The 21,331-nt window shown below is 51.6% G+C and overlaps 11 protein-coding genes across 11 annotated transcripts; 5 read left to right on the forward strand and 6 right to left on the reverse strand.

The window, feature by feature from the left end:
• Nucleotides 1-127: 127 nt before the first annotated feature.
• Nucleotides 128-1,065, forward strand: COCSADRAFT_29839 (uncharacterized protein; the record flags this gene model as incomplete). Its single annotated transcript, XM_007705378.1, has 3 exons — nucleotides 128-278; nucleotides 337-471; nucleotides 530-1,065. The coding sequence occupies 3 exons, from the start codon at nucleotides 128-130 to the stop codon at nucleotides 1,063-1,065; spliced, it is 822 nt and encodes a 273-aa protein (XP_007703568.1).
• A 469-nt stretch (nucleotides 1,066-1,534) lies between these two features.
• On the reverse strand, nucleotides 1,535-2,195 carry COCSADRAFT_98505 (uncharacterized protein; the record flags this gene model as incomplete). Its single annotated transcript, XM_007705743.1, has 2 exons — nucleotides 1,535-2,087; nucleotides 2,164-2,195. The coding sequence occupies 2 exons, from the start codon at nucleotides 2,193-2,195 to the stop codon at nucleotides 1,535-1,537; spliced, it is 585 nt and encodes a 194-aa protein (XP_007703933.1).
• A 1,086-nt stretch (nucleotides 2,196-3,281) lies between these two features.
• Nucleotides 3,282-4,551, reverse strand: COCSADRAFT_244990 (uncharacterized protein). Its single transcript, XM_007705744.1, has one exon. The coding sequence runs from the start codon at nucleotides 4,319-4,321 to the stop codon at nucleotides 3,602-3,604; it is 720 nt and encodes a 239-aa protein (XP_007703934.1). The 5' UTR covers nucleotides 4,322-4,551; the 3' UTR covers nucleotides 3,282-3,601.
• A 7-nt stretch (nucleotides 4,552-4,558) lies between these two features.
• On the reverse strand, nucleotides 4,559-5,566 carry COCSADRAFT_40262 (uncharacterized protein). The gene has a single exon (XM_007705460.1). It carries the CDS (start codon nucleotides 5,400-5,402, stop codon nucleotides 4,896-4,898), a length of 507 nt encoding a protein of 168 aa, XP_007703650.1. The 5' UTR covers nucleotides 5,403-5,566; the 3' UTR covers nucleotides 4,559-4,895.
• A 912-nt stretch (nucleotides 5,567-6,478) lies between these two features.
• COCSADRAFT_150761 (uncharacterized protein) lies at nucleotides 6,479-8,199 on the forward strand (the record flags this gene model as incomplete). The annotated part of the gene is made up of 2 exons (XM_007705745.1): nucleotides 6,479-6,642; nucleotides 6,727-8,199. Exons 1-2 carry the CDS (start codon nucleotides 6,511-6,513, stop codon nucleotides 8,197-8,199), a joined length of 1,605 nt encoding a protein of 534 aa, XP_007703935.1. The 5' UTR covers nucleotides 6,479-6,510.
• A 297-nt stretch (nucleotides 8,200-8,496) lies between these two features.
• On the reverse strand, nucleotides 8,497-10,359 carry COCSADRAFT_125700 (uncharacterized protein). The gene is made up of 2 exons (XM_007705746.1): nucleotides 10,275-10,359; nucleotides 8,497-10,218 (listed from the first exon to the last, which is right to left on the reverse strand). The coding sequence occupies exons 1-2, from the start codon at nucleotides 10,313-10,315 to the stop codon at nucleotides 8,550-8,552; spliced, it is 1,710 nt and encodes a 569-aa protein (XP_007703936.1). The 5' UTR covers nucleotides 10,316-10,359; the 3' UTR covers nucleotides 8,497-8,549.
• Nucleotides 10,360-10,471: 112 nt separating this feature from the next.
• Nucleotides 10,472-10,804, forward strand: COCSADRAFT_174912 (uncharacterized protein; the record flags this gene model as incomplete). The annotated part of the gene is made up of 2 exons (XM_007705747.1): nucleotides 10,472-10,565; nucleotides 10,623-10,804. The coding sequence occupies 2 exons, from the start codon at nucleotides 10,472-10,474 to the stop codon at nucleotides 10,802-10,804; spliced, it is 276 nt and encodes a 91-aa protein (XP_007703937.1).
• A 255-nt stretch (nucleotides 10,805-11,059) lies between these two features.
• COCSADRAFT_245031 (uncharacterized protein) lies at nucleotides 11,060-12,188 on the reverse strand. Its single transcript, XM_007705748.1, has one exon. It carries the CDS (start codon nucleotides 11,974-11,976, stop codon nucleotides 11,221-11,223), a length of 756 nt encoding a protein of 251 aa, XP_007703938.1. The 5' UTR covers nucleotides 11,977-12,188; the 3' UTR covers nucleotides 11,060-11,220.
• A 46-nt stretch (nucleotides 12,189-12,234) lies between these two features.
• COCSADRAFT_40266 (uncharacterized protein) lies at nucleotides 12,235-13,801 on the forward strand. The gene has a single exon (XM_007705461.1). The coding sequence runs from the start codon at nucleotides 12,434-12,436 to the stop codon at nucleotides 13,667-13,669; it is 1,236 nt and encodes a 411-aa protein (XP_007703651.1). The 5' UTR covers nucleotides 12,235-12,433; the 3' UTR covers nucleotides 13,670-13,801.
• A 1,812-nt stretch (nucleotides 13,802-15,613) lies between these two features.
• Nucleotides 15,614-16,584, forward strand: COCSADRAFT_150777 (uncharacterized protein; the record flags this gene model as incomplete). Its single annotated transcript, XM_007705749.1, has 2 exons — nucleotides 15,614-16,279; nucleotides 16,393-16,584. The coding sequence occupies 2 exons, from the start codon at nucleotides 15,614-15,616 to the stop codon at nucleotides 16,582-16,584; spliced, it is 858 nt and encodes a 285-aa protein (XP_007703939.1).
• A 575-nt stretch (nucleotides 16,585-17,159) lies between these two features.
• Nucleotides 17,160-18,912, reverse strand: COCSADRAFT_193300 (carbohydrate-binding module family 1 protein; the record flags this gene model as incomplete). Its single annotated transcript, XM_007705750.1, has 3 exons — nucleotides 18,623-18,912; nucleotides 18,286-18,570; nucleotides 17,160-18,238 (listed from the first exon to the last, which is right to left on the reverse strand). Exons 1-3 carry the CDS (start codon nucleotides 18,780-18,782, stop codon nucleotides 17,160-17,162), a joined length of 1,524 nt encoding a protein of 507 aa, XP_007703940.1. The 5' UTR covers nucleotides 18,783-18,912.
• Between the last annotated feature and the right edge of the window lie 2,419 nt (nucleotides 18,913-21,331).

Below are 21,331 nucleotides of genomic sequence, written 5' to 3' on the forward strand. Positions count from 1 at the left end.
CAGCCGGGGGGTCTTGAGGGTCGACGCCAGCGTCTGACCTCCCTCTGATACGCCAGCTACTTACGCACGTGTTCAATTACACAAGATGGCTTCTCGGAGGGCCAGGCTAGAGGACGGGGAGGACATGATGGACTTTTCAGAGGTTCCTGACGACCTTGACGGGGACAGCGGCGCAGGGATTGAAGGCGTGCAGCACCTTGCCAAAAGCCTAGTCCGATATGCATTGTCGTGTGAGCATTCACGTCGGCCGATTAAGCGGCAAGACATTAATGAAAAAGGTCTGTACTTACACTGCCTGATTGCTGTGGTTATCGTGTCTACGACTCATGCTGACAGCAACAGTGCTTTGCTCACAAACTCGGCTGTTCAAACAAGTCTTTGCGCAGGCCAACAGCCAGCTCATGGACGTTTTTGGAATGCAACTAGTCGAACTGCCCAAGGCCGAACGAGTGACTCTGCGGCAAAAGCGCGGTATGCATCCTATCCATGCCTGTGCCAACCATTATCTTTGTCTGATCCATCCCTACAGCAGCAGCAGCCGCATCTCTAGCATCAGACTCCCAGGCAAAGTCAACCAGCGTATGGGTCTTGCAAAGTATCCTGCCCAGCCAGTACCGCATACCTGAAATTGTGGGTCCATCACGGCCACTTGAACAGGGTATGATAAACAAGGAAGACGCCTACGTTGGCTTGTACACTCTAACCATCGCTCTCATTACCATCTCCGGGGGCATGATGCCAGAAGGCAAGCTCGACCGCGCTCTTAGGCGCATGAACGCAGAGCAAACTACGCCCGTGGGTAGTAAAGACAAAGCAATAGCTGCCATGGTTAAAGACGGGTACATTGTGCGTGTCAAAGAAACTTCGGGCGCAGGTGATGAAACGATCGATTATATTGTTGGTCCTAGAGGCAAGGTTGAGGTTGGTCGTGATGGTGTTGCTCAGTTTGTACGGGCGATGTATGGCCAGGTTGAGGATGAGACTGAGCTCGAGAGGCGGATCCAGAGGACTCTTAATGTGGCTGATGCACATAGCAATAGTGCACCTGCGGCGGAAGCGAATTGAGTATGTTGTAGTCTCAGCCGTGAGTTGCCACAGGTGAGTGATGGATGATATCTAGTCATGGGCGGCTCAAATGGATACGAATATCCTGTATACGGTGCCCTGCGCCGTACATCCGTCCATTTTGTTTCCTTGTATATATTTGTCAACGTATAGGCCAAGAGACGATCCATACTCTAACATGTAATTTCGAAGAATTACTGAAATTTGACCTTAGTACTCGTTTTTATACATGCACGAAAGCTCACTTCACCTACACGTAGCATGGCATATATTGAGATTCATGAGGTGTACACGTATATATACTCGTTAATGGCAGATTAACATCAGATTTCTTGCAATCGTCATCCTTAATCGTCTCTTCGTCCCTTCTCTCTACTTGTTCACACTCCATGCTCCATGTATGCATTGCGAGTCAAAAACACCTCCACATCGCACCCTATCACATAGACACAATCCAGTGTTCAACATCTTACAAGCTCATTCCATCCGCGAGAACAGCACCGTACCAGATCATGGCGCCAAGTCCAATCAGGTTGACAACGGTGCTGACACCGTGCAGAATAGCAAACTGCTTGTTGAGCGCCTGCATCTCCTTGCTATGGGGCCCATTGTCGTAGCTCTTCTTGCCATCCCGCGTCTCCTGGTGCTTCCTGATGCCCATAATCTCGGTCGTCTTGGGTCCAATGTACACCAAGTTGGCCAGCGCAGTCACAAACATGGTGGCGTGCAGCCAGGCAGCGAGCTTGTTCGTGGATGCGGCGGGAGTGGCGGGCGCGAAGAAGGAAAAGGACGGAGGGGGATTGGTGGCCGAGGCAGGCTGTAGGAACGAAGGGAGAAGAGAAGTAGCGCCGCCGCGGGGGTAGGTCAACAGCATTGCGACGGGGAGCGCAGTCTGCAGGGAAAAGTAGATGGGAAAGGTGTTTTTTTGTAGCTGGGAGAACTGGGAGCGGGGCAGGACTCTGAAGGCGACGACGCCAGAAATGAAGGATTGGAAGAGCGTGGAGCCGAGAAGAGTGCCATAGCTGCGTGTAGTGTTAACATGAATGCGACGGAGTGGTGGCGGTGGGGTTGCAGTGAAGGTACCTCAGCAAATGGTACGTCGGCGGGTTTTTGAACGACGATAGTGACATGGTGGCGGTGTTTTGCAGTCCCAGTCGTAGTATGGATGTGGTAGTGGTGTAGGCGTCGAGCCAATGTGTTGTGGTGTATGAAGGAACAGTCAAAGACGCCCACCTGAGGCTCAAACAGCGGTCTCTGCGTCCTCGGCAATTGATGATCTCACGATTGGTTTGGACGCGTCCATATCATCCCTGCAAAGCGGGGCCCCTGCGTGTCCGTCTGCCCCGCCATCAGATTCCGTCCTGTATGTCGTGCCGCCACACACGCGCATCATTCAGCCGCATATGCACACACCAGTCTAACATCAATTGGTTTTCGAGACTGCCGTCCCACATTCGTCGCAATGCCTATGCGCCTACCCTCGCTCATCAATCTCCGCCGCCCGGCCGACGCGACCCTCACACCAGAAGACATCTTTGGCTCATCGCTAGGCGGTATTTTCACGGACGACCTGCAGAACCAGCACGGAGATAACCCAGAAACCCTCATTTTATATCAAAATCACAAGTATGGCGAGCTGGAGTTGAGGACGGCCGACTTCAATGGCGAAGAGCAAAGGCGCAAGTTTGCCCACTACTTGTGGAATGCCGGTATCATGATGGCAGAGTTGGTCACTGGACGGCCTAAGGATGGAAAAGAGGAATCTGTTAAGAAGACGGAAAACGATGAGTTCACATGCTGGGAGAATGGCCAGTGGTGGACTAGTGAAGAAGAGGAGGAAAAATGGAGTGTCAAGGGCGAGTCGGTGTTGGAGTTGGGCGCAGGTGGGTTGGATTGAAAAGACATGACTGTGAGCAGAGGGCTGATGATACGCCGCCCGATCAGGCGTAGGATTGGGTGGGATGTTGAGCGCATTGGCGGGTGCCAAAGAGGTTTGTGGTTATCTATCTGGTTGTGCGTGTGCCTAAACTGACAGTCTGTTAGGTCGTCATCACTGATTACCCGGCACCTCCAATCCTCGATACCCTCAAGGCGAACGTTGCAAAGAACATACCGGCTACCCTACAATCCCGTGTAACTGTCCAAGGTCACGAATGGGGGTCCACTTCCACAGCCTTCGAATCATCGCAAGCCCATACCTACACGCGCATACTTGCAGCAGACTGCTTCTGGATGCCTGGAGAGCATGAGAATCTCGCAAAGTCGATGATACACTTCCTCACGGACACGCCTGACGCGCGTGTATACTGTATCGCGGGTTTCCACACAGGCCGTGCCAAGGTCGCGCCCTTCTTTGAGGAGGTTGTACCAGAGCAAGGCCTCGAGATCGAGGAGATATACGAAATGGATGCAGACGGACAGCGGCGGCCGTGGGAAAAGGAGCGCGATGGCGGCCTGGAGAATATGGGCGAGCGGAAAAAGTGGCTCATCGTTGCGCGATTACGGCGGCCCGTTCGATCATAGCAGAGAGCACCGCTCACACCCTCTTGAAGCAAAGCGTAACCACACTGCTTCCCGTCTTGCCTCCAAACGTGAAACTCGGATATTTGACCTTGCCATCAAATTGCAATCCTCTGCCTCCAAACCATTCTTTCAGCTCCTCCTCTGTCCAATTGCAGCTCGTGATGAGAAACCTCCCCCCCTTCTTCACCAACGGCTCAACTTTTTCCTTGTATCCCTCACATATCCTGCGCCCCTGCGCATCCTGTTCTTGCGACAGGCAAATCGCATCAAACGTGCCCTTGTCCAGCACAACATCGAAGCCCTCACCCAGCCACGCACCGGGCGCCTGTGACAAGATATCCCACTCATAAAACGCAATATCCGCATACGCCTCATCTTTCGCATCGCGAATCGACGTAGCAAGCGTAACGCTCTCCGTTGAGTAATCCACACCAACCATTTCTCCACTCCACTCGTCCTCGCGCAGCGCAAACAGCAAGTGCCCGTTTCCCGTGCCCAAATCTAGAAATCGTGCCCCCTTGTTTTCGTCGTTGTCCTCTTTGTGAATTTGGCCTTCGTCGCTGAGGTCTTCGAGGAAAGATAGCATGCGCTCTTCGGCGCCGGCGTCGCTGAACCAGATTGTGCCTTCATCTGAGGCGTTTGCGGCAAAGTTTTTGCGCTCCGTTGTGTAGGCTGCGTCCCAGTAGGATTTTGTACCTAATTCGGAGGGATCGAGATGCGTAGGGGCTGTCATTTTTGGTGTTTTTGACCGTTTTTCTTATGTTTGGGGGTGATAAGAGTGAAAGCAAAGATTGTGGCTGTTAAATGTGGGATGCGCTGCGAAGATGGGTAAACTTTTGGAGGGGCAATTGACGGTTCCTGATACCCCGCGGTGCCGGCTAGTATGCTCGTTCAGGAACCCTGCAGACTAGACATATGATTGCTTGGGCCTGGTAACTATTTAGTTCCGCATGCTCCGAAATAGTATTTCTTCATGTTCACCATTCTGATAGGATGAGAAGTGTCTCTAAAGTCACACATCGATATATTTGGCTGTTTAAAGTCAACAAGTCATACATACACGGACAACTCTGATTAAACCGTGATATGAAAAGGACGGTGTTTACGGAGGTAAACAAACACCAGTTCACATATTGCAGATATCTTGGAATACCAAAGAAATTGCCTGATGTGTATGACAGCCTCAACCATCAAACTCAAAGCACCAGTCCTAATCTCCATTCACCCCATTCACAACCCCCATTTCACCACGCCCGCACCGACTTGATGCGCCAAACACATCAACTCCCCCCCAACACTCACATCCCTCACCACAACGGATCATTCCTCCTCCAATACAATAAACTCCCGCCAATCGCCAAACTATTAAAAATCCCCACATAATGCCCCAGAACCTTATCCCTAACCCCATACCCCTGCACAATGACCGTATCCGCAATCGTCGCCACCAACCCCGCCAAAACCGCGACACCCAAGCTCCTCCGATCCCGTAGCACAAGTCCAAATACCGCTAATAAGACTCCATTTTGCACATTACGCGCTGCGATTGCTGCTACGAGGGCTTTCTTTGTGTCTTCGTGTTGTTTGATTTGTGATGATGTGGATGTAGATGTGCGCTTTGTAGATTTGGAAGAGGTAGTGGATGGTGGTTGGGTTGTGTTGGTGATTGGGAGACCGTAGCCGTCGGCGAAGGAGGTGGGATTGCGTAGGCCGAGGAGGCCAAAAGGGAGGATTTCGAGGGTTGCGATGAAGAGGGCAAGGCATTCAGCGGGGGGTGGGAGGTGGGAGAAGAGGTTGCGCGGTTGGAGTGACATTTTGGGACAGTTTGGTCTGGGATGGGTGGAGGTGAGTAAGTGCTGTGATGTGAAGGGAATTGATTCTATTTCTCTTCGCGCAAGGCTGTGTACTTTCAATTGGGAATAAATGTTTATGTAGTCTTCGTCGCGTGTCTATTGGCTGGTGCGGCTCGGACTTCGGGTGCGGGGATGAGGGTTGATTTGTTCATTTGCGTCATGTTTGAATTTGTAACATGAACGCAAGTAAGACTGTGTTGGCCTGTAGTTTGTTTGTTTACTGTTCGTGTGACCTCGAGTTGGAACTTGAGCTGACTTCGAGAAAGTACTCCAACTATGTTGTTTATTGTTCACAAGAAGCAGAACTTAATCTATGCCTCACTGTGCACATTGTTCATTATTTCACCTGACTTCCTAGTTTTCAACTACACTGTCGCATCTGTAGTGAATTTCTCATGGTTGCGAAATGAAGTATGCGAAGCCAACCCCTTTCAGGGGTACAGTGTTGCAAAAGAGTCAGAACACCATGGTCAGATTGGAATTGTGGAAATGGACCACTCTTCCACAGCAGGATGACTTGATAATTCTTTGTCACATGATTCAATTTCATAGTGTGGGTCAAAGTGTCAACGGGAGTCGAACGGTGAACATGTCAGCACATGCGTCTGTCAGTCAATTTCCATCAGTCAGTCCTTCACGATAACTCGTGTTTAATTCAAGCGTGATCACAGGCGTTTTTCAGCTTTCCAGGGTGTATGCATATTCAAGTGAATATGCATGTAGATCGTGAATTCTGGCGTTTTCACACCTAGACTGTAATCTTCCTGCAAGGAAGGTCCGTCGTGTGACGCGCTTTCCTACCTTCACTTGATTCACAACACGGTGGAGCCTAAGCTTGTGCTTCCACTTACTTGAAAATCTGCGCACTCCCAGTCGCGTCACAACCGCTTTCTACTCAGTATTTATTCAATGCTTGTTCTCCCTCTTTTCTATCCATCAACCACACTCTTTCCTCAACTCACTTCTGCTACTCGCTGCTCAGGTGCTTTCTTCGTCAACTCGTCACTTCCTCTCGAACAACGAAATTTTCAGTATCCCAAAATACACGCACATCGCAATTTGTCCCAGAATGTCAAACGGAAGAGCTTTCTGGGCTGCTGGCAAGCACATCGTTACCACTCCAAATTCTCCGACTCCCTCATCTGTCGAAACACCAAACAAGTCAAATAACAAGTCTCCCACACATCAGAAAAATAAGCTAGTCTCCAAGACTAGGAACATAGCAAGTACCAAAAATACTCTGAGCAATGGAAACGGTGTTGATCTTGGCACTCTCGGTGTCAAGAAGGTGTCTTGGGCAGATGAGGAGGAGGATGAGAAGTTTCTCGCCCTGTTGGCGCCCCAGAAAGACAACCCGACCGCATCTTCCCTGGAGACCACGATCACAGTCAAAGATGAGCGGATCAAGGAACTAGAGGCAACCATTGTCAGCAAGGATCTTCGCATTGCCGAGCTGGAGGTCGCTGCACAAGGTAGCCACAAGCAGATTGAAGATCTTGAAGAGGATATACGAGTCAAGGAAAACACCATGAAGACATTGGAGAAGGAGAACCATACGCAATTCATCAAACTCCAGGAGTTGCACCGAGATTCGACCGAGAAAGATGATCGCGTTCAGAGTCAGAAATCCGCACTGGAGCGATTCACTGCTACCCAAGACCCTCATCAAACATCCATCTTGGATACTCAGTTGTCTACCAAGAGCGGTGATGCGAATGGTATTGAGACGGTCAAAACTAACACAAAAGAATCCACTCCAACTACTCCAAAGAAGTCCGGGAATGTCCAGACTTCCGAGCTCAAACAGTCTGTCTACAAAGTTGCCGAGCCTATTGCGACAGAGAACACCAAAGGCGACCAGACTGAGAAGACTGTTGGTGGCCCATCCTCTCACGACACTGATTCCCTAACATTCGTGACGAAGGACACGTTGAAGGTGGTTCCTCCTGCCCCAAAGCCTAGGATACTTACCTTTCCGATCGACTTGAGCAAGTACGGCAAGACGCCTGTTGCTGCTTTGCCCCCCAAAAGTTCAGGACAATCTCCAGTTTCCATGGGAGGCAAGAAAGGTCACACTACGTCGTGGGGCCAGTCACCGAAGCACACACGCGTCAAGACTGACGCGAAGCCAGACTTCAACCCTTCAACTGATATACGACACATGTCGTATGCTAGCCGTGTATTGTACTTCAATGGTCCAGACGTCGCTGTCAAGCTGGGAGACGTCGAACTCAAGACTCTTCCCCAGTATATCCTCATACAGTGTTCCGGCAAGGCATGGCAACACTTCGAGGCCAACCCAGATGCGACTTCGTGGACCTTGCCCGCAGGCTCCATCGACGCCGACGCCGCCAGGTGTCTTCTCAACTGGATGGATGAGATGACATACCAGGCTCGCGTCTACTCTGTCACACTCAATTCGGCACCGGTGAACGACCAGAAGAACGTACAGATCTGTCGCGCCGCTCGTGTAATGGGCCTCAACAACACATATGTCGGCCACTTCACGAAGCATCTGTGCGAGAAGATTCGTAGTAAAGACACCTCCCACAAGTTCATGAACCTTGTATGCGAGGCTGCATATCCGGAGAACGACCCGGTGTTTGACTGCCTCGCCAACAAACTCGCCATGCAAAAGGCAGCGGGCAGTGTGCAGTGCAGGGAGGTATTGGAGAAGTTGGCTGCCGCGCACCCGGCACTGGAAGCCGAAGTGGAGAAGATTGAGAGGAGGATGGGCACTATTCGGGGGCGCAAGTAGGGTGGTACCAGCATGGAATGGTACAGTTTTGAGGAGAAATGATTTCGTCTGTTTTTTTTTTTCCTGTTCGTTGATTTGTAGGCTGGGACTCATATATACAGTTTACAATGTGGGTATACAGAGCAATGCTTGAGTCTTCATTTGAAAATGGAAGGGGGCACATAAGACATGTACCTTTCCACTATTCCAAACAATAACAATTGTTTTCATCGATTGATCCCTCACCAAACATGCAAACTCAAACCAAAGTGTCTTCAACACCAAACAGTACAAACCAGCCTTTCCTTTGAAAGAAAAAAGACTTTTCATTATGCATCATGTTTAAATTTTTTGAGCAGTCATTATCAAATCTAACATCTACACTCCACCCCTTTACGACTAACACAAAGATACTTGACACCCTTGTACGGCGTAACACCACTGCCCAACCCCTTACTCTTCCTCTGATCGACATTCAGACTCTCAACCTTGATACCGCTGGGCAGCCATCCCTTGACGGAAAAGCTAACCGTAGCACAACTCGGCATAAGGACTTTATTCGCCTGCTTAATCTTCGCGTCGGAGTCTGGCTTACCAGATAGCCCAGACGGCGCAGGGAGACCAGAGTTTGCAGAGGAAATGTTGTGTGTATCGTCATCGTAATCATATGTTGATGTGGAGAACGAGACAGGGCCACCTGCATCGATGCCGTCTTCAGCAGAGGGATTGTCTTGTCCGATGACGGTGCCGCGGAGCGTGGCTATGACGCCCATGCCTACGCCGCGGTCTTGCGACATGAGGGTTGTTACCTCGCGACTGCTGACGCGCCATTCGATGGCTCGGTCGCCAGGCGCGTAGCCGGCGTCGCCCATGCCGCGAGCAACGCGGATATCGACTACGTTCTTGACGGTTGCAGGCAAGGGGATGTGAATGACCATTTCCTCGATGGCGGGCGCCGACGTGGTGCCAGTTGAGGATGAGGCGCGCGCTAGACTGGCTTTTGCGGCGCTGGATTGCGACGAGGATTTACCAGCGAAGCGGGGGTTGATCTGGAGTTTTACTTCAAAGTCTGATCCGGTTGGACCGAGAGATGGGTGGACTGAGACAGTAGCGGGGATGCTGAGCTTGGGCATAGCGTTCCTGGCAGACTTTTCTATGGAGAAGGCGTCCAGAGCGGATGAGCCTAGTAAGTCAACTTCGTATCCTGCTAGCACGAAGCGACCATCTGGTGGGACAAAGGATAGTTCTCCGGGTCGAGCCTTCCACTGGTTGAGCCTTACGCACGGATGGAAGACGGGGAGAGAGACGGTGTTTTGGATACCGCCGGCACAACCCAACTGTAGTATGAGATCTGGGACGCCCGAGACTTTTGCTGTGAATGCAATGGTGCCGTTTGCCATTGCGGCCAAGGGTCGACCAGAGGGCGATAGTGTAACTTCGAGTGTCTCGACGATATCAACGTACATTTCGTTGCTCGTATGCCTAACATTTGCTCTTCGCCATGGGACTGGTGACGCTGTCTGGCTGGAGGATAGCGAGGGGCCTAGTCTTGGGCTTGGCCTTCCACCACCAAGACCAAACGCGCTTGTGGAAGAAGGCGTTAGTGAGCTGGGGGTTGACGAAGGCAATCCAACGCCGCCCAACAGGCTCTTGAGCAGGTTGGGGGCTTCAACGACATCTCTCAGCGCATTGGGCTCCGTGTTTGCAATGATACCGCCGTCGACCATTTCACTGAGCAACTGGGCGACGACATCGTAGTTTGCCTCGATCTTGGAGGCGAGCAAGGGCGAGCCGAGGAAGTCTTCGAGGACATCGGTGAGACGGTGGAGGAAGGTGAGGAGAGCGAGGGGATCGGTGTCGGCAGAAGAGGGGCAGAGAAACAGCAGCTGGTCCTGGACAATGGAGTAGAGCAGAGTGGGCGGGTTGGTGTTGGGCAGGTAGATCAAGGGCGGACGTGGGGCGGGATGGGCGAGATAGAGGGGGAGGAGGGAGCTGGCGGGCGGCGGGCGGTTGGCGTAGATGTGCTCCAGAAGCGGCGTGCTGGAGGTGAGTTAGCCGCGTGGTACCAACGAGGGCTGGCAAAAGGGATGGGCTACTTGTGCTCGTCAAAGAGGTAGAGAGCCTCAATCGCGCTCATGATGGACGAGTGTCGGCGTGAGGCTGCGCACGCGCGCGACGACGTGAGAGGGTGGGGAACTTGAGCAGCCTAGGGCGAGGCCTGCACTGTACATACGTACATGCGCATACCCACGTACTGCACACATACCTACTACATTGACCTCTCCCTGCAACCATGTCTCAACGAGATGCAGATACGCCCACGTTCCAACAAGCCTTGAAGCAGGACCGCGCCCAGTTTGAAGACTGCACGCCCTGTCGCGTCGTTGGTATGCTCGCTCCCAGGTCTGCGCTGATCAAGTCCATGTGCTGATGCCAACCTGCAGGCAGCGCAACATTTCTGGGCCTGGGAGCCTTTACCTATGTCTCTGGCCACTCGCAAATCCGCGCCAACCAAGCGGCAATTCGAGCCAGCAACAGCATTTTTGGGGTGCGCAGTAGACACATAGCCATCACTGGCACCAGCGCCGTCATGGTCGGCCTGGGCATCTATCGCTGGTTTTCCTAGGACGCACGTGACCTGCCCATTCATCCCATTGGCCTTGCGACCACCACCATCACCTTTACCTTTACCAACATATTTCAAAAGCACAACAAGCATCAAATTCCCTCTCGAGGGCTCAAAATATCACATTAACACCCAAATCCATTCTCATTCCACTAAACTCCGCCAGTCGATTACACGAAATCGCCGTCGCGCAAACAAGAAATGAGAAAAGGTATATGCCCAGAAAAGTGATAAACACCAGAGAATGCGTCTATTAAAACCTGCTCCACCCAATGCATACAATCGTCAACAAGCCCACTGCGCCGTCGGGGGGTATGATGCAATTACTCGTGATTCGTGATTTGTCCACTGGCTTGCTCTCCTCGTCGCAAATCCTCCTTGGACGCCATATCTTCAGACTGCCCTGGCCAGCCGTCTCAGGACATGCGCCCTCGCTTAGGTCCCCCGGAAGAGCCGTCCCGTCGGTCGTTGAATCCGTCCACGTTGAAAAAGTCGTTCATGAGCCGTCGCTTCTGCCCTGCGCCAGTGCCGAGTTGAAACAGATTTTGAGCCGCCGATCGCTGCAGGTTTCGTCCAGTCGAACGGTTTGAGGGTCTTCGGGGATTAGGGAATGCGCGGCGAGCAGCGGCTGATACATCCGTGGCGTTGTTGTCGTTTGTTGTCTCGGACGGGAAGGCCTGGGCCGTGGAAAACTGGAAAACGTGGTGCAAGGGCGACAAGTCAGCCTCGGTTGTTGTGGCTTCCATCTGGACAGGCGGCGCAGAGTCGCAGCGGTCTGCTGTCTCCATGACAGGGTCGAGAGTGTGCGGATCGTCCAGGCTGAGGTTTCGCTCCATGATGGGTGACGAGCTGCGGGCGCGCTTATCATCGAGGTATTCTTCTTCGCTCTCGCTGCCCGACTGCTTGGGCAGAGATCCATCCAAACGCTCCGTCGCCCACTGCCGTATTCTATTGCCCTCTCCACCGGCTGCTCCAATGTTCTCCTTGTCCAGATAGGCCAGCAGGTCATCGAGGGCTTCTTGGTAGCCGTCTGCGCGGGCCCTGTCAAGGTCGGCTAGGGCGGACTTGTACAGATTGGTCACGTTCAAGGCTGCGGTACGGAACGACTGGTGCACGTCAGGCTGCCGCCTTGTCTTGGGCAGCGACGTGTTGAGGCTTCGCATCGAGTCCATGGCTGTGGGTGAAAGTTGGTGTTGCTGCTGCCGTCGTCGATGCTGTGCAAGGCTTTGACGTGCTGAGGTGAGCTGCAAAAGCCTTGTGCACCCGCTCGCAGCGTCTCGGTTACTGTCGTGGTTGAGTAAGCTTGAGCGTGTGTGTGGGTGTGTGTATAAAAAGGAAACAAGTGACGGTCCAGGTAAAAGACTGAGAGTATATCGTAAACTCACAAGGAGCGTCGTTGGGGTCAAAGACGTGGTCGCTCGCTGGTTGCCGTCTCTCCCGCGGGGTTCACGCTGTCATTATTCTTTGGGCAAAGCCTGCTGGCCTGTGCGCCAATCACCCCCTTCCCTTCACAACATCACCTCCTTCCGCCACCCCAATCAAAGCCTGGCAGCTTTGATGAATTGCACTTCAGCATACCTTTTGCTGTGAAATCTCATGTCCTCTTCACTTTCATTTCCACTTTCCACCATGAAGTCGCCGTTAGAGAGCCTACCTGTTGAGTTGTTTGATATGATTGCTGCCGATTTCAGTCTACCAGAGTACCGAAGCCTCCGTCTAGTTTCGCAACAGCTTTACCAGTTCGTCCATGAAAAGTTTGCGCGCCTCGCCTTTTCCGAACAAGTTACCACTCTCAGCCCATCATCACTTGATCGCCTCAGCAAAGTGTCGAGTCATCAAGGTCTTCGGGATGCCGTCAAAACTCTCCACATCCGGCTCCTGAATGACGAGGAATACGCAAATCTGAATGCAATTAGCCGTGTGGGTCGATTTCCTCCTCCGAAGCGATTTCCTAGAGTGTTGGGTGTAAGAGACAACAACGTCAATGATGAGGCGGCCACATATGCCTACGTACTACACAACGAACGCCCCTCGCGCCTGTACGATGGGCTTCTGAAAGTTCTCAAAGGTCTGCCTCAACTGAAAACCATCAAACTCAGTATGAAGCCGTCCGCATCGTATATATGGGAATGCAACGAAACACCTCACAGTCTATTTCGAAGCAAGTGTTTTGAAGTCGTCATCTACGCTATTACTCACAGCAAGATCAAACTGGAAGAGTTCAGCATGGCCAGAAGAAAAAGCCGCAATATTTTATACAAACCGGTCGATCTGTCGTTTCTGGCCTTCCAACTAGCTCCGCCCTCTCTACAGGCGCTGCAGCATTGCTTTTCCAATCTCCAGTCGCTCACGTTATCAATCATGACAGGTTACGATGTCCCGCGCCCAGATGGGTGGACCCGAAGTATTTGTGGTTTCATTGCTGCTGCGCCCAACCTCAAGAAGCTGACTCTGAGTCTGGATCGTGTCAGCGCAAAGTGGCCATCGTCTTCGTTTGGCGGCATCGTGGTCAAATCTCTAGCCACTTCTTGTCGATTACCATGTCTTGAGACTCTCGAGGTACTAAACTGTGAACCACATGTGAAAGACTTGGCCGACCTGATCCGAACATATTCTTCATCGCTTCAATGTATCGTCCTTTCTCATATCCAGCTTTCAACCGATAAGTGGTGTCCAATTGAGGACGCTCTAAAGGTATGCCATGAATTAGTGTATTTCCGCCTGATTGCATGCGAGGACCGCTGGATTAGACTGTCGATCAAGGCACGGATTAATGGTTATCCGGACTTCACCTGGGACTTATATGAAGACCATCAAAGCGCGTCTGATTGGCTCCGCGGAGTCACGGGATTGGATATAAGTTAAAATTGTCCAAGCAAATCACTAGGCTGTAAACAATGGCATCCATCATTCTGGGACAACTGCCTGTAGTTCCGTGACTGAATAGACACGACAGACTTCCTCGTGTTGTCGTCAGCCATAATCATATTTGCACTCGGATATCTGTGCGGAAGCACCGATTGCATATGCGCGACAATAGCTTCTTAAGCACTACTATGCCATTGATTTTACCACAGTTGGCGAAAAAGTATTTGGATGTCTATCTAGTAGAGATGTGGATAGGTTATATGACACAAGAGAAGTAATCTCGTTTTGGCAATGTGCCGTTCGTGGAAGAGTAAGGTTTATGCAACACAGGAAAGACGTGCGATTTGTCTACTTGAGCCGTAATGTTCTAAATCATGCACCAACGTGCCATGTCCAGTCAAGTCCCCTCCTTCCCGGCTCCCCCGGGCTGCCCGGCTCACCCTTCCAGCGTCGATCTGATGATTGACTTGCCATTGGTGGCCACTGCATTACTGCACCCTGCCGTGATCATAACCACGCGCATTAACGAAACCCGGCCTACACCTCAACAAAAATCCCCAAAGGCTGCAATCTGCGAACCAGACTGCGTCCCGAAATACTCCATGCAGTGAGCGAAAACCTCCCGTGCAGCGTGACTACTTCAAGAGTCTTGTACTAGCCGACCAAATCATCAACTGTGATCCGCTTCTTCCGGCGGTCTGACATCTCCCCCAATGGCTTTAATGTACCCAGTTCAGCTGAAGGAGTGCTAATGTCAAATTCAATACTCTTCCCGGGCTTGATCCCCACGATGCTAATGATATTTATGGTTGAAGCTTAATTCGACATCGATCTGCAATCTCGCTTGTACACAGCCCAATCATACTGCTCGGATATCCGATCATTCGCATCGGAGAATAGACAAAGAACATGGGGGCCTGTAATGCAGGCATCTCAAGGGGTTTCTTACTTGACGAGTGAGACTACCAAGCACGCCAAGCAATGTCATGGTCGCGAGAAAGACCATTGCAATTCCTTCTAGAAAACACAGATCGGCACTCAGCACGCCCGGACCGGAGTGATATCAGTTGTTAACACAATCACCTTTTGCAGAAAAGGAGACTGCCCCATTCCGTCACGTCAAAACGTTAATTCCCCAGCCGGTGCATCTATGCACATGCACAAACAGTAAGCCGCTATCGAAATTACAAAGTTCGACAGGCTCTCTACGCTGAGATCCTAGAATAGGAACGTTCTACTATGCCACTTCTTGATAGTCCTAAGGCTCGAAGCCGGGCTATTACCGGCCCGATGCGCCGTATCTCACATCGTGCATTCCGGATCAAGTGCAGGTCAGCGCCAGTTCTATGAATAAGCCGGTCGGTCCTACTCTCCACGCTGGTAGTCAATTGAATGTTGCAATATCAGTAAACGTCCACCAATGAACCTTGGTTGTTCGCCAATGCTACGACACGCGTCGCCAAGGAGGGTGTCTATGAACTTGGTAAACGACATAGTCAAAAGGGATCAAAGACATGAATTCTATGTCGGGGTAAGTATAGCTTGTGAGGAGCATGAGAGTCCAGCTAGGATAAAGGGAAATTGATTCCCCGTGAGGAAGGTTGGGTTAAGAGCCATTGTGATCTATTCGTCTTACCATTTCATGCTTCTTGTCAGCATCCCTTGCAATACGTAGAAACATCCACATCAAGATGACTAAGAGCGAACCTTGTAGATCGGAGGAGCGCGGTCATTATCAGTACTCACGATGTTTTCAATCTCGAGTCAAGATATATAAATATCGATTTTTGACTTCATTCTTAATTAGCATCAAACAGTTTGCCCTCGTTGCACTGCGGTCAAGATATGTTATAATATCAATAATTCCTCACAAAATACATTCTTTTCCCTTCCCTTTTACTTGAATCTAATTTCCATCTATACTCACTCCTCTTCACAACTATGCGTCCCATATCCCTAGCCCTCGCCGTCCTCACGGCAACAACCCCCGTCTCAGCCCTCAACCTCCTCCCACGCACCTGTCCCGCAGTCTGGACCGACGTCGCCGCCTCGTTCGAAAAACAACTAACCAGCTGCGGCAAATTCGCCCACACCCTCATCCGCCTCGCCTTCCACGACTGCAACTCCGGCTGCGACGGCAGCATAATTCTCACCGGTGAATGCTCATCCACTCAAAACCGCGGCTTAAATGACACGTGCAACACCCTCCGCAGCATGCGCACCCAATTCAACGTCGGCGCAGCCGATATCATCCAATTCGGCGCCGCCCTCGCCATCGCCGCCTGTCCGCTAGGCCCCCACGTGCAAGCCTTCGTGGGCCGCCCCGACAGCGCTACAGCCGCGCCCGTGGGATCCCTCCCGCACAGCAGCGATTCCCCCGAGAAGCTAATTGCGGACTTCCGCGCCATAGGTATCTCAGCGCAGGAAATGATTGCGCTCTTAGGCACGCATAGTGTGGCGGTGCAGCTGTTTGATGATCCGAAGCAGGCTGGGAAGGGGCTTGATAGCACGCCCTCGACGTATGATACCTTGTATTATAATCAGACCAAGTTTCGGACGGCTCCGTATACGCTTCAGAGTGATTTTGAGCTCGCGCATTATAATGAGGTGTGTACTTCCCCCCCCCTCCCCCCCTCTCCTTTTTTTGTCTCCTTTTGCCATTGTTCAATACTTTTCTTCGCTGTAGAACCTTACATATATTGACGTGGATGTGAATCTAGACTGCAGATATTTGGGACTCATTCATCAACTCTGCGGACTTGTGGAATCAAGTTTTCGTCCCGGCGTGGTTTAAGATGTCAACTGTGGGTGTAGACACGAGTAATTTGCAGGATTGCTCGGATCTTGTTCCGGCTAGTAAGACGAAACGTGGTAGGAGCGTGGATGGGGTGGCGAAGAAGTTTAGGGGGTGAGTTTGGGTGCGGTTGGTGGTGGTGGTGGTGGGTAGGGTTAATGATTAGCTTTTATCTTTAATCGTAATGCTGATGACTTTGTAACTGTATGTTTGTGTCTCATTCGTGTATATGTGCTTACCTTTTCGATTGGCATGTCTTTTGCTGGATTGAGATGGTACGATTAAAAGCCTTGTTGAATACTTGCCTAAGTTGCAGCTACCAGCAGTACAAAAAGCACTATATTGTGCAAAAGGGTTAGGATTCTTAATAGGTCTAGCTTCGTCGATCTAATTGGTTCTAACAGTTTAAAAGTGCGTAATATAGGTATTGCTAAACGACCACACCGTTATGCTAGGACCACTTCTCACCCAACTATCCAAGTCCACCAAGACATGCATAACCCCTTCATCACTGACACAACATCACAAGTTCACTCACACATGCACACAAGAAGTCCAAAGTATATATGCAAAAGAATTCGTCATTCCAGATAAAAACATCGCTACAAGAATCGAAGAAATCACCATCTAGGCTTAAAAGGTGTTATATATACATACAAAAGATGTTTTCTCTCCATGCATTGAATACATGGCTTAGAAAAGAGCCTCAATCATACGGCGGATCTTGGCCGCCTTCTCGGCACCAGCCTCCTCCTCAAGGAAGGCAATGAAGGTCTCGAGGGTGTACTTCTTCTCGCCAGCGCCGGCAGCGGGGGCGGAGGGAGCGGCGGAAGGAGCGGCTTCAGGGGTGACGTTGGTGGGCTCGGGCTTGGGGGCTGGGGTGTTGTTTGAGGGGCCGTTGTTGGATGGAGCGCCGGTAGAGGGAGCATTGTTGGAGGGAGCGCCAGTGGAAGGAGCGTTGTTGGATGGCGGAGGCTGAGAACCGTTGCTGGATCCAGACTTGACGCACTGGAAATAGTAGGGGTTCCACTGCTTGCACTCAAGGCCCTCGGCACATCCAGTGGCACCCTTGTAGTTCATGCCACCACACTGGTAGAATTCTTTAACAGAGCCGCTAGCATCGCCGCTAGCATCACCGGTAGGAGATGGGCGGACAGCAGTCGCCAAGGTGGTAGAGGCGATGGCGCTGGAAGAGGTAGCGATAGGGAGAGCAGCAGAAGAAGTGCTGTTGCTGACAGGGAAGGGGGCAGCGGGAGAGGAAACAACGGGGGCGGGAGTCTCAGCAGGAGTGGCAGAGGGCTCAGTCGGGGCAGCAGAGGGCTTAGCATCCTCGACGGAGCTGCTAGGGGTGGCAGCGGGAGTGGAAGAGGCGGCAGGAGTGGAAGCAGCAGCAGACGAAGCGGAAGCGACAGGAGCCTCATCAGCAGGAGCACCAGCAACAGGAGCAGGAGCACCAGAGAGCGTGCCAAAGGTCAGGAGCGAGGGAGTGGCTGTGGTGCCGCCAGCAATCAGCTTAGGACCAGGGGCAGGGTAAGAGTCTAGGTTGGCGTGGATAGAGAAGCCAAGACCTGGGCCAGTCTTGCTGTAGGCCTCAGGGAATGTGACACCCTTGGGTGCGAGAGTACCGCTACCAGTAACAGTAAGCTGGTAGCAAGTGACGTAGTGCTGAGCACCACCAGCAGGGCCAGCGGCGTGAAGCGCAATAGCCTCAGCACGGAGGAGGTAGTCACCAGCGGCGAGGTCCTTGGGGATAGTGAAGTCGAGCTTTCCGCCTGTGTTTCTGTCAGAGTTGTTCGATGTAAAAGCATGAATGACATACAGTTGTAGTTGAGGTCCTTGGTACCCCAGAAGTCGTTGTCTCCCTGAGACGCAGCTGGGTTCTTGGCCCAGGTGTTCTCGTAGATCTTGAAGAACTCGCTGGAGCCATCGGCAGTGGCGGCATCTTCAACCTTGGACAGATAGGCAAGGACGGGTCCCCAGTGAGCACCACCAATGGCCTCGGTCTTGCAGTCACGGCTGGTGAACTGCTGGTGCATTTCAATGGTAACTGTGTCACCAGCTGCAAACGCACACTTTCCCTTAGCGGCAGCAGGGCTGACGTTGCCTATGAAATTGCGTTAGTGCGAGAGATGGTGGTAGGACAAAAAAAGACATACACTGAAGAGCCTTGCTGGTGTAGTCCTCGATGGGGCTGTTGGTGGAAGGCAGCCTGGCGCAGGTGCTCTCGAGGTCTTTTCCATTCTTCCAGAGCTGTTGGAAAGTGGCGTGGGCGTTGGCCATGGCGGCCAAGGCGGCGATGGTGGCGACGGTCTTCATCTTGTATATGGTGGTGGGGATATATAGTAGGGATGGTGTTGAGAATGAGTGGCTGGTCAACTAGGTGACGAAAGAGTGACTGAAAGAAACAAACAAGCAGAGAATGACGAATCTTGCAAAGAAGGAATGTCCAGCGCAGCTGCGTTAGAGTTTCCATGGGTGAAGGGCATGATGGTTTATATTGCTCCGCGTAGGAGTCAGTCTCTGCCGTGAGGCCGAGAACCAGTTAGCACAAGCGTGTTTAGCCGTTTCGTCCACGACGCATCCAATATCCAGAGTGGCACGGGAGGGCGCAACGTGTTTGAGGCAACGGGCGGGAAACATTGACAAAGGAACACATGCTATGCCCTAAGAAGGAGTCTGCGGGTCACGACCAGGCGGGCGGGTTGGTGGTGGAGAACTGACAGATGTTCGACGTGGTCTAGCGCCGGCAGCCTTGGCCAATCCGGACTAGCCTTGGTTTGATGATGCTATAGGCGAGATTTCGGTGCACTGCAGGGGCTCCCTCCCCATCCTTTCAATTGTTGCTGGTATGTATGTATTTACTGATTCTACAACACAGTTTCTGTTTTCACGCCATGTGTACTGATTCCGGCATCTGCCGTGTCATCCCGGACGCTGCAGAGTGGATGGCTTGTCGCAGCCATCCAACGTCTACGTACTGTGTAACAGCCGGTAGGCACCCAAAACTAGCTTTCGCCAGCCACGTGAAGGCTCTAGTTTCCCGTAGCCATGATGCCATGACGTTGAGCGGGTGGCTTTAATCATGGGCTATCCTATGCAATTTTACAGGGCTGCGCCATGAGTGACACTGCGGGTCAAGATGCACTGGCCTGATCCCAGAGACAGAGCTGCTCCACGACCTCAAACTGCGCAAGCATGCCGTTTGTGAGTCTGATACAAAAGGCAAAGACTACCTCCCACTAATACACGACAGGTATATTCCAATGCTGACAGGAGAATACGCCAGTTGGGGTGAAGGGACGTATACATGTTCCGCGCGCGCCAAGCTGAAACATCGTGGTGGATCTAGACGAAACACCATGTGCAGGATCGCTTCATGGATTTCCGTCCCTTGTTAGCGCCGACATGTCGTTCACATGAGAGCGCATGGATAGCGGCTAAAATGGACGGTAAAGTGCATTCCACGCCAACCGCATTCTGATGGCCATAGGCTTAGCGTTGTTTCGTTCATATTGTTTTAGTCGTCGGCTTTACTAGTCTTTGCACTTCTCGCACTACTATCGCAATGGCAACTAAGATTTCAGGCCTACTTATTCCCTTATCGAGAAGAATGTGCAATAGTCATGCCTTATTCAACACGGCCGCATAATATGGTATTGACAAACCGACTGTTGTGAAAACCCAAAACCCTTGATTACGCTTCTTGCCGCAAATCTGCGACGATATAAACAGACCTTTACACTAGTCTGGCCACCCGCATATGATTGAATAATTGATGACTTTCCCAGCACTCCCATGGTAACCACTCGATCGAGATCAATGCCAACCCGATAAATCGCTCAATCCCCAAGCAAGCAACCCTCTAGCAGTCTTCTCTAGGATCCTCTGGCTTGGGTATAGAGGAACCTATCCCTTCATAGTTCGAAATCTCCGAACAAGTGGGTCCGCAAGCAGTCTCTTAGTATCGAATAATAGGGCAAAATATTACTCCGATACGCTATATTTGGCATCTTGCAAGTGGGAGATTGCTCCCAACAAGTCTCCTCCCGTCGTCTCTCATGATAACTGGAAGGATTTAGGGGTCAGCGCCAAGGCACATCGATTCTACCATGAGTGTCCAACTGAAGAGAGTGGGGGTTTAATTATATGCCAATAGATCCATATTGACTTCGCGTTGCAAGCCACTAACTCATAGCTTTTGTAGCCACTTCCCCCATCTTATCGCGATATTCTCCAAGCAAACCCTCCCGCTCTCAGTAACCCTACAAGACTCGCACTCTTCTCGATACCCGCCGCACCGAAAACATAAAGTACTTGGCCAGGAACCTCTCTCGCTGAATCAAAGCACCGACGGTTTACATCCTGAGACACTATGCAACTGGCTACTATGCAGTGACTTGTTGCAATAGACCCATCCAGACTGATGTCGGAGTTCGGGAAGATCGCGGAAAAATACTTTGAGAGAAGTGCACGGCGAGACCTGTCATAGGCTCGCGCCTACTCCACCTTTCACATACGGCCACATGTCAGATCAAAGATGGTCTGGTGCCGGGTCACGGTAACAGCCGATGCCATTCACCGATACTCAGCATTGTGAAACAGCGGTGACTGTCAGAAACTGACAAGATGACGCAGTTATGCCTGGCGATGAGCTGAAATTGTGGTGGCGAGAGACAGAGTTAGAACACACATAGAGGCGCTCCACCAGAGAATTGGCAGAAGTTGTGGTGGCGAGACTAAGAGTTAAAGCATACAGAGGCGCTGTATCAGGGGAATTAGCAGCGAAAAGTATCTGTTGCTATTTGGGTACAATGCATTACAGCCAGACCTGACGTTTGGTAGTGTACCCGAGGACAAGCCCTGGC

The sequence above is a fragment of the Bipolaris sorokiniana genome (assembly GCF_000338995.1).
Source record: "Bipolaris sorokiniana ND90Pr unplaced genomic scaffold COCSAscaffold_14, whole genome shotgun sequence".
Classification (NCBI taxonomy): domain Eukaryota; kingdom Fungi; phylum Ascomycota; class Dothideomycetes; order Pleosporales; family Pleosporaceae; genus Bipolaris; species Bipolaris sorokiniana.

Bases quoted from the DNA above. Each gene is read 5' to 3' on its own strand.
- COCSADRAFT_40262 (XM_007705460.1), bottom strand. From the start codon at position 5,402: ATGTCACTCCAACCGCGCAACCTCTTCTCCCACCTCCCACCCCCCGCT.
- COCSADRAFT_244990 (XM_007705744.1), bottom strand. From the start codon at position 4,321: ATGACAGCCCCTACGCATCTCGATCCCTCCGAATTAGGTACAAAATCC.
- COCSADRAFT_125700 (XM_007705746.1), bottom strand. From the start codon at position 10,315: ATGAGCGCGATTGAGGCTCTCTACCTCTTTGACGAGCACAA. The intron at 10,219-10,274 runs GTAGCCCATCCC...ACTCACCTCCAG, and splicing joins TACCTCTTTGACGAGCACAA to CACGCCGCTTCTGGAGCACA.
- COCSADRAFT_40266 (XM_007705461.1), top strand. From the start codon at position 12,434: ATGAAGTCGCCGTTAGAGAGCCTACCTGTTGAGTTGTTTGATATGATT.
- COCSADRAFT_245031 (XM_007705748.1), bottom strand. From the start codon at position 11,976: ATGGACTCGATGCGAAGCCTCAACACGTCGCTGCCCAAGACAAGGCGG.